Here is a 13303-nt window from a genome sequence, read left to right as displayed (position 1 = left end):
TATCTTTGGGAATTTAACAAGATATAAAGAAGAATGGGGCATGTATGTAGACCTAAACTGTCAATTTCTATTGTCTTTTACAAAAAATAAAAATAAAAATTCCAGGTAGATAAAATATAAAATATATATGCTCTGAAATTTTGGGAATATATCATTATCCCTTCATTACTATTCATTAATGGTAACTAATTATATTGAACTTATAAAACATAGTTTGAAAGGCTAAACAGGGAGGAAAAGGAAGCACCAAAGTTTCAAAGATGAGTAAATGGAAGGAGATGATTATTAAACCCACTGGACAGCTTTGTGGAACTCTAAGACCTACCCAAAAATTAAGAGCTTTTTATGGAGAGCATGCAAGGAAGGTCTGCCTGCAACAGTGGAACTTAAGAGAAGAGGAGTGGCAGAGGATCAAGTATGTAACATGGTGGAAGAATCTCTAATGCATATTCTACTCCACTACTCTTTAGCTCGAGCAATATGGTTCAGTGGGTCTCTCTCTTGGAGAATTGATACTACAAATTGCACCTCTCTGGCAGATTGGATATCAGAGTGGAAGAAGTTTGATATGCTAGGAAAAAGGGAAGCTTAAAAAGTGGAAAAGCTACTGCACTTTCATAACATGGTTCTTGTGGTTAGTGAGGTGTAAAGGGATCCAAGGTAATGTTATTTGGTCTCCCCAAGAGGTAAGGGTGTTGATACGAAACTAAAAAGTTTAACCGCACTGAATCGCGCCGCTTAGAACCGCACCGTCTCAAATTCGGTAAGGTCTATATTGAAACCGTTTTCTGAATTTGGTACGGTACGGTTTCGGTTTCAAATGGTGTACCGTCGGTATATACCGTATACCGTACGGAATTATTGAATGCCGATACCGTACCTAGTATTGTTGTGAAGGTTAATTTTGTAATTTTATTTTAAAGTTAACCTAATAAGTTATTACAATAAGCATATGACAAGACACTGGGTTACTTCTCTTTGTCCATCCCTTTGCCCCTTTGTATGTCTTCTACATCATGCACAACAGGAAGGAGCTAACTCCAAGGAATTCGAATTCCAGAAATGAATCTAGGTTGGTTGAACAACTTCAAGGATTTGATTGAAGCTTATGGTGGTATCGTTCTATCTTGACCCATCGAAACTCTAGGGGAAGGGGGAAAAGGAAGACAAAAGAAACACCAAGGAGGGGGCGGGGGGGGCCGGCCCCCCAGACCGGGGGTAAGGGAGGGGCCATCCCACAAACCCCTCCCCCACAGGGGACAAGTCCCCCACCGCCCGCGCCTAAAGGTTGCCTAGTAACTGATTAAGATCAAGCATGGAAGCACAAAAAACAACATGAAAACACAGATGCATCCGTTGACCAGATCAAGTTCCCAACAAGCTACTTGATCAACAAAATTTACTCCATTGCAAGTTGCTTGCAACCATGCTTTTCCAAAAATTGTTTATATGACATACAAGTTTCTTTTCAATTTTATATTTATTCTTTAATTACAAAACAGAAAGCACGAGCCTTGAATCCCTTGATGTCATACATGAACGTAAGCAACTGATCACTACCTCCCGTCAAATGGATCAAATGATTAATCTATTGAATCACAAAAAGAAACAATGAGACTTGATGTCATGGAACATCAGCACATGACCTCTTCCCGTAGGATGGATCTTAGTTTAATAACAAAAAGAATGGGTTTCATACTTTCATATCGTGATAAATCATATACCAAACCGTGCCGTTTTTTAATACCAATTTCATAGCGTTTTCATATCGTATCGTTTTTTAAAATATCGTTTTCATATCGTATCGTATAAATTTAGTACGGTACGTTTCAGTATGAGGTTTTCATATTTAATACCGTACCATACCGAATTACTAGTACCGTATCGAATCAACACCCTTACCAAGAGGTCATTGATAGAGCCATGGAAGCATATGAGGAGTTTTGGCGAGCATAAATGCATTTTGATTAGGATCCATATGACGATTTCAAAAGTCTCATCCTTATTTCTTCCAGATTTGTTTTTTCGGAAGATTTTTTATGATTTGTGATTGTGATTTCTATAAAATCTACCAAAGTAAATATTGGAAAGTTTTCTTTAAACAAGCTATCTTTTATGATTTAAAAATTCTCTTTATTGTTTTGCTAAAAAAACAAAAATTCTCTTTCTTGATTTTGAAAGAAAAATAAGATATAAATTTGGAGTAAATAATTAGTTTTTTTAGTTTGTAATTTAAAAATTCTCTTTTTTTTGTTAGGTGTATATCTTGTTAATAATAACCAAAATGTCAAAAATATCTAATAAAAAATAGGTAAAAACAAAATACACAATACAAAATTAAAGGTATTTTAAAAAACAAATGACATAAAAAGATTTGTCATGAAACAGGAGTACATGCATTTATGTGCACTAGTAAACTTAGCACGTGCATTGGCCATGTGTGGGGAAGGAAGCGAGAAAGAAATCTTAGAGAGAGAGAGACAAAAGACGAAATGCAAAAACTTGCAGAAAAAAATGAATTATAAATTGAAACTCAAATTGACCAACATTTTATAAAAAAAAGGGAAAACGGCCCCGACGATAACTAATAAAACCAGACAAAACGCCCCCCCAAACGGGAAGAGCCGAAGTGAATAGAATGCCACGCCTCATTAAAATAAGAAACAAAAGGATACACCCCATATAAAACGAAAAGCAAACCCAACCATTTATTTTAATTAAAAAAATGGTCCACCCACAAACTTATTTATTTTAATAAAGAAATTGGCAAAATTCAAACGATGGTTTAGACTAACCGCTTACAACCCACCAGCGAACCCAAAACGCCGAGAAGGAAAACGAGGGAATTGCCAAATTGAGGAACACCCTCCTCTTCGGTTCTATTTTAATTTTATTCAATTATTATTTCTTTATTTGGGATTTTTTAAGAGAAAAGAGATATGATTATTTTCTCTACAATTAATAAGGGAACCGAACTGACAAAGGGAAATAAGTAAGAGATAGAAAGGGATTTTGGGATTTTAAAATATGGAGTGCCACACACAAACAACGGACTACGGGGGCATTAGTAATTTAGCAAAGTTAAAGGTTGGATTAGTAATTTTGCAAATACAATGGATACATTAGTAATAAAATCAAAGTATAGGGGGGCAATAGTAATTATTCCAAATATATATATATATATAATTTCCTTTTATCCCTTTAAAGTTGAGAAAAAAATTACAAATAGATCAATCCTAAAATAGCAAAAGATCTTGTTTATGTATAAAAAAAAAAACGAAAGATGTAAAACATTTCTAAATGAGTCATATTTTGATGTCCTTTTCTTGTGGTGAGGTGGGAAGCAAACATTTTTCTATCATTTCAAATCATTAGGCTTCAAAATCTTATATTGCTTTTAATAATTCATTATTTTTTATCGTTAAATTAAATCTATGTAGAAATTGAGTAGTCATCACTTTTGTTTGGAATACAACAAAAATGTGCACTTCAAGAACCTTAAAGCCTAATTTTAGGAGATAATAATCATTGATACTGAGTAATCAAACTATACATTTGATAGATATTAAATTCGAATTCGAATTTGGACAACATTTCTAATAATCAAATTCAAATTCGGATATTATCATATCCAGCCGAATTAGATCTATGTACATCCTTAAACTTAATGGATGGAACCATTAACCTAATCATTAGAAAAGCCAACTTGATGAAGGGTACCAACCGCAAGCTTAAACCATTGCAGGACCATTCACTCTGCAAGAGAAAATCGGGGAGAATGCGTTCAAACTAGAACTGCCAACGATCCCCTATCTTCAATGTTGATCAGCTGAGATTGAAAGAGCCCTCCATGTTGGATGAGGCGGCTGAACCTGAGGTTGAGTTGGAGATCAACGATCTCATTCCTCATTTAAAGAGGAAAAGAAGTTGGTTTTTGTAGGCAAGACCCAAGGTCTAAGTAGTTTTGTTTCAAAACTAATCCAACCTGAACCCAAACTATTAGTGTAAGCCGAACTAAACCATAACAACCTGTAACTAAACTAGAACCAAAATTTCTCTCAACCATCCATGTTTGCATTTGATGCTTTCAACCTCAAATTTAAAAACCCAAATCAAAATCAATCCAAACCAAACCATTTGCAGCCCTCATTTTGTTGGGTAATATTTTAGGATCGACATGTTAGATTGATGCATCGAAAAGATTTAATGGAACATAGTTGGATCCATGGTCATTATAGAAGAGCAATTCCGAAACTAGTTTCATTTTTTGGATTTTAGTTTTGTATGCCCTTTCTCTTCAATAGGTATGGTATACATATTTATGAGTCAAACTTTGAGGGTGAGATTAATCCGTTGGCAAAAGATCAATATTTTTATCAATTTTTTTATAATATGAGGTCAAGAATTTGAATTCCTTGAGAATATGATTAGTTGAAAATCTTATTCAACTTGTCTTTCAATGAAAATCCATTTACTCACACAATAAATGATCTTATGACTTGAGTTCTCAGTTGAGTTGAAGGAAAAAAAATATGAACTTATTGAATTAAATGTTTTGTTGATGCCGTTCTGCATCTCCCCATTGGCTTCTTGCATAGAGAACGCTAACCCAATTGTAATTTACTGAGATTCCATTTAAGAATTCCATATAGGGGTTCTATGTGGAGCGTCGATTTCCATAGAATTGGAAGTCAAACACTCTCGAAGGAACACAAACCTGGGAACCGACCTTAAACCTTAAACGGCAAAACCCAGAAATTAGAAGCCAGTTCTTGGTTTCTGCTCGCGAATTGGGAGGTGGGTTTGGAAGCAATGAGGAGGGTTCAGAGTCTAGCCTCTTCTGTAATTGGAAGAGCTTTGCTTCCAGCCCTTGAGGGTTCTTCTTCTGCCGTTGCCAATGCCACACCTGTTCAGAGCAGGCTTTTGCAGGTAGCTTCATACAACAGTTACAGCGGTTTTTCTGATCGACAGCGCTTTTTCTCTGGGTACGGTGGACGACCCGCTCGAGCTGTATCTCTCGGTGTCACCGGAGCCTTATCTTTCTCCATTGCAGCTTCTTCAGCTGTCCCGAATGCATATGCGAAGGAGCCTCTAGCTTCACAGTTCTTGCCTAAGGATGTCGTTCTTTACCAGTACGAAGCTTGCCCTTTCTGCAACAAGGTTAAAGGTGCTGCTTTAATCTCCATTTTTACTCGTACTATCTTTCCCACTAAAAATTCAATCGAGAAATACTTTTGATTTTGTTCAATGTTGTAGTTATATTTTGTGGAGGATTTTATGGAGTTGAAGTGTGTTCTTGTTTCGTAATCAAGAATGGGAATGATTGGGAATGATTGACAAGCAGGAAATTGAAACAAAAATCACACAAATACAAGAATCTGCAAGTTTTCTGTTTCACTATCAATAGAGAATAAGATTACAGCCCCATCTCCTCATACTTTTCTCAGATTTCATTATAGAGAAATAACCCTCGCTAGATTAATAGCAAAATCTTATACAGGAATTTACCCAAATAACCATGTAAGACCTTTCAGAAACAACCCACGAAAGTGGGGACAGAATACAACTCCAATAGGATTGCCTCATAAGCTAACCTACTGCAGGTGAATTGCATCAGTTGTAGGACTTCGGGCCTTGGATGAACAAGATGTTGCTTGAAGAACCTAAACTGGTGTAATATGATTCCTAGAGCGGAAGGTTCTTGTTTCCCCTGGAACCTAAAATGTCTTGATGGACTAGGCTAGTCCGAGAACAACTAATTACTATCAACATAAAGGAGTAGGAAATAAAATTTTAGTTACTCTGACAGGAATCTCATCAGAAAATTAAATTACAGCTACTTCATTAACTTTTAGAACGTATCGGCTTGAGTTTTCTCTGAAAGGAACTCTGCCATTCTTCTATCCCCAATTGCTCCAAAAACTTCAAGACTAGCTATTTGTGGATACATTTCTGCTTGCCTGCTGCTCCTAACCATGAGGCAGACTCTGTGCTTTATCAAGTGTCAAAGGAATAAACATTCCGGATGATATCTTGTTATTTTGTATGACCAATTAACATACGCAGTAGATGAACAGAAGTTAAAGTGAAGTACAATTGATATTGCTGTTGTGATCAGTATTAGTGCTGTTGTTAGCACTAGTACTGATGTAGTTAAGGTCTTAAAGTATTACTTGTATAGGTCAGGCTCAGGCATGTATCAGAAATAACCTGGAATTTGACAACAAAAGGCTTCACCAGCAATGTGAAGAAACTGGAAATATCTTTCAAATAGTTTTCTTGGCTTTCTTTTTAGTAAATTTGTCACTGCCCTTTTAATAAAGACTACCTAAATAATCAAATGGAAAAAAATGAAGCAGATATAATTTTTCCCCCCCTTAAAATAACTCCTTATAATTTCTGAAAATTATGTATATATTCTTTAATTGACATGTTCTATCTCTTTCCTTCTTTTAAATTTTTTTATTTTATATTATTCCTCAGCATTCTTAGATTTTTATGATATAAAATACAAAGTCGTGGAAGTGAACCCTCTCAACAAAAAGGAGATCAAGTGGTCTGATTATAAGAAGGTTCCTATACTGGTGGTGGATGGTGAACAGCTGGTTGATTCATCAGGTTGGTTTTGCCCATCTGGTTCTCCAAGACATCAATTTGGTTTTTGGGAAGCGTCTGTGCCAGTTCTTGAGTCTTTAATATTTGTATTATTTATCTAAGGCTACAATGCGGTGGTTTTGTAGATATAATCGACAAGTTAAGTTGCAAGATTTATCCTGAAAAATCAGATGATTCTATTCCTGATGATGATGAGGAGAAAAAGTGGCGTAGGTATGGTTTCTCTAGTCTTTCCAGCCTAATCTGTCTGAATATGTGTTTCTTTTGAATTTTTAGAGTACATAAAAATCCTCTTGTACTTTAATTTTCTGAATGTAGTTGGAACTTATGTTCCCTGCATATATCACACTGTTTTTAATTAGAGTGAAAGCATCAGAACTCTTTTCCTGAGTGCATCTCAGCCTTTGAACAATAATGTATATTTTTAGGATATTCACTAAGCTATAATACTTCTTCTCTTCACCTTGTAGGTGGGTTGATAATGATTTGGTGCATGTCCTATCGCCAAACATATACCGAAGTGTGTCAGAGGCTCTTGAGTCATTCGACTATATCACAAGCAATGGTAAGATGTTCTTTTTCAAAGCAGTCCACCAAATAAGATCTTTACATCTGAGTTAGTACTAGAAATTTCTCTTTTCTAGTTAGATTTCTTGTACATTCTATATGACAAATCTTTCAATAATTCTAGTTTTTGGGATTTGTTCAACCCTCCCATTCTTTCAAGTATAGGGAAGCTGCGAATTGATTTTTGAAGAGAAGGCATAATAATTTTTGCTGGGTGCGTATTAGACAGATCAATTACTTAGGGTTACATGAGTTGACCAGGATCCATGCATTTGAAAAGTGGTGCTCTAACAGGTTCTTTCTTGTAAACACATCCTCTGGAGGGAAAATAAGGAGGGAGGGGGAGGGCGCCTCCCCATTTGTTGTAAGGTATATAAGCAACTTTTCTGCCTATGAAAATATATATATATATATATATATATATATATATATATATATATATATTACAATTAGGGAAAGATGATCTAATTGTATAGCAACTTTTTGATGAATCATCTTATAAGCCTACTGAAGATCAAAGATTTTGCTCTTGAGTATATTTAAAAGCATTATCAATTGGAGATCTTCAATAGATGCATCAAGCTGAGTTTTTATTTCTTGGTAATTGTTTCTTCAAAGCCATGAGAACCAAGAAGGATTGTTGAGCAAATAAATTCTAGCTAATTGGGAATAGTCATCAAAACAAATAAAGACCCACTCTGACATACTACAATTAGGGAAAGATGATTCATGATATTTCCTGAGTTTATTAGCTTCACACTTAAGACAAGAAACATGTCTGCAACTTGGAACAATGTGTTGATGTTGGATAAAGAAAGATGACATTGAAGAAGAGAAGCTTAACAAATAGTTGTAACAGCAATGGTAGACAGTCAGTGCCATCTAGATAATATAGGTTAGTCTGCTCAAATCCTCCACCAATTGTTCTCCTTGTTTGAACGTATTGGAAAACACAGTACGACAGGTAGAAAGTACCATAACAGTTAAGTGACTTACTGAGTAATTTTTGTGGAACATGAAGAACAAAAGACAAGGTCATGGATGAAGTGGGTGAGACTGTACCTGACACTGTTACCTTGGTGGTGGAGCTCTCAGCAAGAATGCTATGAGAAGTATTGAAATCTTTTGACATGGAAGAAAATCTGAATTGCCATTGTCAGTCATAAGGGAGGATGCACTGCCATCAATAATCCAGATGGAGTCGTTGAGGACAGAAGATTAGAGAGAATAGATTGGCTAGTCAAATTGATAGAGGTAATTGGGAAATGAATCACAGGAAAGTATGATATCAAGGCCTGACGTGTAGATCCTATCTGGTATAGAAATACAATGAATCTGGAGAATACATAATGAACACATACAAGGGAACCAAACTAAAAGAGAAATGGGCTACTCTTTGATACTGCCCCTCAAGTTGGTTCATAGATACGTGAAGGCTTACTTGGAAACAGTAGGATGGAAGGATTTAACTGATAAGCCTTCAGTAAAAAAAAACAAAGGGTCAGCTAAGTCTCAGTTGTAACAGTTGGAGTGCATATCAGGCCTTCTTTAATCTTCTTTTTGATGAGATGTCTGTCAATCCCAACATGCTTTGTTGTATAATGCTGAATAGGGTTATGACCTGTACTAGTTGCCGCTTTGTTATCACAGTAGAGTTTCATAGGTTTTTCTAGTGCTATTCTCAGATCATGTAGTAGTTTCTTTAACTAAATGAGTTCACAAACTCCTTGTGCCGCTGATTCAAAGCAAGCTCCCTGAGGTTGCACCCTAGGAGAGTGTAAATGGCAAGTTGAATGGTCTGGTTCTGCTTAGATGCCCAAATCTGCGTACCTCCTTTAAGCTGCAATTATTTTGCTTCAGCGTGGATCTGGAGACTACAGACTATTTCCCCTTCAAGTTACCACCTGAGGTATATGCAGTAGACAAAAGTGGATCAATGGTCATCAACAGAGGTGGCCCAGCTGCATCAGTAAAAAATTCTAACTCTAGACTTCCATTGTCTGATAACATGATTCCTTTCCTTGAGGCTGACTTCAAATACTGAAGAATGTTGCATACTTCTAGGTGAACAGTTTCTGCATCACTAAAAAACCGGCAAACAATTCCTGCAACGTAGGCAGTTACTGGTGTGGGAGAGGTAGAGGAGTTGTCCTACGAGGCACTGGTTTCTCAACATAGTTACCACCCTGAGCTGTTAAGTTGGTGGTGGACTTTGATAGGAGATATGGCAGGTTTATGCCTGAGCATCCTTGAATTATAAAAATAAAAAATAAAAAATCAAATTAGGACTGATAACTACTCCTAATGAAGGACAGGATTTTGATTCTCAGTAAGATGAAGAATCTGGAGACGCAGGCTTATTTCAACCTCTTCTTCCTAGTTTATGCGTCAAGATGTTTCCCACTTTCTTTGATTTGCAGTTCTGCAAAATATGTTGAAAATAGGACTCGTTGTTGGGACCCACAGTTTTGTTGGGGTTGTATTGTTCTGTTTTCACCTTAGTCTCTGTCCTTTCTTTTATCTAATTGACAATAAGGTCTTTATCCCTCATATTGTTTTAGCAATAATTTTAAATGGTCAGAATTATGTTGTGTCGTTTCTTTATTGGTTTAAATTGTGATCCTCATAAAAACTAATAGACTTACAGAAGCTTACATGTACAACTGGGGAGTGTCGATTTCATTTGGCTCATCTAAGGGAGTGTGCGAGATACAGCTGATGGAAAGTGTGAGATAGTCAAACTAATGAATATGTGTGACTTTAGTGTCCTGTTGCATATAATGTTTTGTGCAGTGTTGCGTATTGAAAATTTAGGGAAAATCTCTCTGAATATATGACTCCTCAGAATTCTATTCTTGATTAAACCTTATTTTGTATGCATGAACATGAACGGAGTTGCTGTCAAAAATTTGGGAAAACCACCATTCTCTTTGAATGTATCCTCGCAATTCTTTCTTCGATTAAACGTAACCTGACTCAACTAACCCTTAATTAAATAGGACTAGTGACTTGAATAAAGTCTATTTAATACAGCCATGTTTGTTGTTAGAGGGAGTTAACAGAATGTCTAGTAAATATATTGCCATATTTCTGTCTTTATTGGCCAACTTTTATTTATCTTTTAAGTTTCAAATAGATTTTTCAACCCCCACCCCACCCCAAAAAAAAAGGTTTCAAATAGAAATAATTTTATCCTTCTTATATTTTCACCTGCCAAGCTGCCACCTCTTATTGCGTAGTGATCCCTGATAGTTTTTTATTTATGTCTTAAGTTTCAAATAGAATTTTCAACCCCCCCCCCTCCAAAAAAAACAACAAAAAAACAAAAAACAACAAAAAAACAAAAAAGGTTTCAAATAGATATAATGTTATCCTTCTTATGTTGTTAGTCTTTTACCTGCCACCTCTTATTGTGTAGTTATCCCTGATAGTTTTTTTTCCCTAGCTGCGGTATTAAAACATAGTATTGAAATCTTAGATCCTTTAGAGGTCAGTTCACTAAGACACTGATAAATACAGAATGGGGGAGGAGGAAAAAGTAGAGATAAGGAAGAGATGTGTTGCAGGTTGAAATTTTGTTCTTTTTCCTTTTTTTTTGGGGTGGGGGGGGTGGGGGGTGGGAGTTCTAATGCTTGATGGCTAGAGAAATTTTTGCTAATTCATTTAAATATTTTTATAAATACGGTCAAGGTTGACAGTTTTATTGGTTGATGTAAAGAAAGGGATGATTCTGACCACCTCTAATTGGTCAGTGTGTGAAAACCTGCTTAGCTTTATCTTGCAGTTATATTCTTGAATATATGTTTCATTTTGCTACGGTGTACATTGTAGTCTCTACAGACTTTCCTGGTTTACCCCAACACTACCCACCTGTCTAAATGTTGTTGAGTAGTTTTTGCTCTAGCTTGTCCACTCTTTCCAGGTGTGATGTCTACTGGTTGTATTAGATTGTTCTACTTGATCAACCAAAACCCGTTCCTAAACTATATTAGCTTCATATGGCTTTTGTGGGATGTGTTGATTAGACAGATGGATGCTATAAGAATCATATGATGAAGTATGAGAGGATGAAGGAACTTAGTGTGCTAAATCACTCATGTTATGATCATCTATATCCTAGTTCTCCCTGTTCTGGCTTATGTTCTTTATGTAGCATTCGGATAATATGATGCTATGAATTTATGTTGATACTTCCACATTACAGGTGATGTAGGAGACATCTCTATTGCTCCAGGAGATCTTTAGGAATACCACTGCTTAGCTTTCAATTCATGCTTTGTGATTTCAATAGGAAATCAGTCCGCGTTCTTATTTTATTTGGTTGTTCCCTCTATAAATTTCTTTAGAGGAAAATTTTGACTATTGTCATCAAATTAAAACAAATGGGATTTGGAATATTGTTAAGTTATATACTGAATGCAATATTAACACCCCCCCCCCCCCCCCCGGTCTTCCAAAAGAGGAAAAACATAATATGAATTTCTCATCTAAAAGTGTCCCATATTGCAGGTAATTTCAGCTTCACAGAGAAAATAACAGTGAAATATGCTGGAGCTGCTGCTATGTATTTTGTCTCTAAGAATCTGAAGAAGAAACATAACATTACTGATGAACGTGCAGCACTGTACAAAGCAGCAGAGACTTGGGTGGATGCATTAAATGGTCGAGATTTTCTAGGTATCCTCAGTTCATTTTATGTTAAATAAGGATGATGACTTACCCCTCCTTGTTTGACTGTTGGCTTATTTTTGTTGTGAATTGCTCATTTTGACAGGGGGGTCTAGGCCTAATTTGGCTGATCTTGCAGTCTTTGGTGTTTTAAGACCCATCAGACACCTGAGATCGGGTGGAGACATGGTGGAGAACACACGAATAGGTGATTGGTACACAAAAATGGAAAGAGCGGTAGGTGAGTCTTCTAGGATCAACATGTAGGTTGGAGCTTTTTGGGTGGTTGAACGCATGGTGGTGCCCTCTACTTCCACTTGAAGTGATAACCTTTCTTTCTTCAAGTTAGCCTAGGCAATAAAAGGGGACCAATTTTGAAAGCATATATGGTGTCACTTTGTTATTGACTTAATTACTTGTGCATGAAATTTTGCTCGCCCAAAACTTCACTCATTATTTGGTGTCAGCATAGAGTTTCGGATTTTAATGATTATGATGATATGAATATGATAGGATTGTGGAGTTCCCTGAACATAAGTCATGTGTTGAAATTTCCGTATCATCTTTTGCATGCATTTTCAATGAAAGAGAGGAAACCTATTCCATGCCTTTGTGTGCACATTGCAATCAGGAGAAGCAGTACTTAATTTGCTAAAATGATGTTTTCTCGTGCCATGCAGAACTGCAAAAGCTTTGCAGAATCCCCAACCCCGGTGTAGAGGGGCTATAGTTTTGAATGTCTTGTAGAACATTATAAAGCTCCACCTGTGGGTTACCATACTTACTGATCATCGAGATGGCTTCACAATATTCTAATTCAACCGCAATAGAATCATAATCTGATCGGAGAGCAAGAAGTAAGGAAATCCCAACTTTTCACCCAAGTTTCCATACTGGGGTTTTCAAGATAGGAAAGATGAAAGGATAGAGATGAGCCAAACCAGGTAGTTTTTGAAAAATCACAAGTATGTTCAACAGAATCCATACCTTCACCACAAGAAACACATGAGGGATCAATATTTATGTTACTCTTCAAGAACTCTTTTAAAGAACAGCCATACCACCTGAGCAGCATCTCCATAATAGCATTTTTATTTTTGGGAGAGTATTTGCATGCCAAGTGCGCTCCCATAACTTCTTATCCATCGAGGACTCCTGAATTTTCTATTTCGATTGACTCTTGATCTGCAGAACTGTTACTGCAATTGTTCTTAAGAACATGGTATATGGATTTAACAGTGAAGAACCCAGATTTGGATCCCCCCCACTCCAATTTGTCCTCATGACGATTAACAGTGAGGTGTATTTTCTGAACTACCTCAACATCACATGGCATAAATAATTCAGATAAAAGGTCTCTTCTCCACATTCTCTACTGTTTTGGTCAATCAACTTCAATACTTTGCTAATAGTATAATTATATGGCTTCAATGTTCTAACCTTAAAAGTCATT

General features: G+C 36.3%; 1 protein-coding gene across 1 annotated transcript; it reads left to right on the top strand.

Annotated features, from left to right (window-relative positions):
• Positions 1–4588: 4588 nt before the first annotated feature.
• Positions 4589–13006, top strand: LOC149015287 (uncharacterized). Its single transcript, XM_089157204.1, has 6 exons — positions 4589–5167; positions 6484–6618; positions 6741–6828; positions 7086–7180; positions 11692–11859; positions 11957–13006. Exons 1-6 carry the CDS (start codon positions 4813–4815, stop codon positions 12115–12117), a joined length of 1002 nt encoding a protein of 333 aa, XP_089013330.1. The 5' UTR covers positions 4589–4812; the 3' UTR covers positions 12118–13006.
• Positions 13007–13303: the final 297 nt, after the last annotated feature.

The sequence above is a fragment of the Hakea prostrata genome, chromosome 5 (assembly GCF_041222555.1).
Source record: "Hakea prostrata isolate BN-2017 chromosome 5, UWA_Hpros_2, whole genome shotgun sequence".
Classification (NCBI taxonomy): Eukaryota; Viridiplantae; Streptophyta; class Magnoliopsida; order Proteales; family Proteaceae; genus Hakea; species Hakea prostrata.
This window is presented reverse-complemented; position numbering and strand designations above follow the sequence as displayed.

Excerpts from the sequence above, each read along its gene's own strand:
- LOC149015287 (XM_089157204.1), top strand. The coding sequence starts at position 4,813 with ATGAGGAGGGTTCAGAGTCTAGCCTCTTCTGTAATTGGAAGAGCTTTG. Across the intron at positions 5,168-6,483 it reads TTTCTGCAACAAGGTTAAAG|CATTCTTAGATTTTTATGAT; the intron begins GTGCTGCTTTAA and ends ATTATTCCTCAG. Across the intron at positions 6,829-7,085 it reads GAGGAGAAAAAGTGGCGTAG|GTGGGTTGATAATGATTTGG; the intron begins GTATGGTTTCTC and ends TTCACCTTGTAG.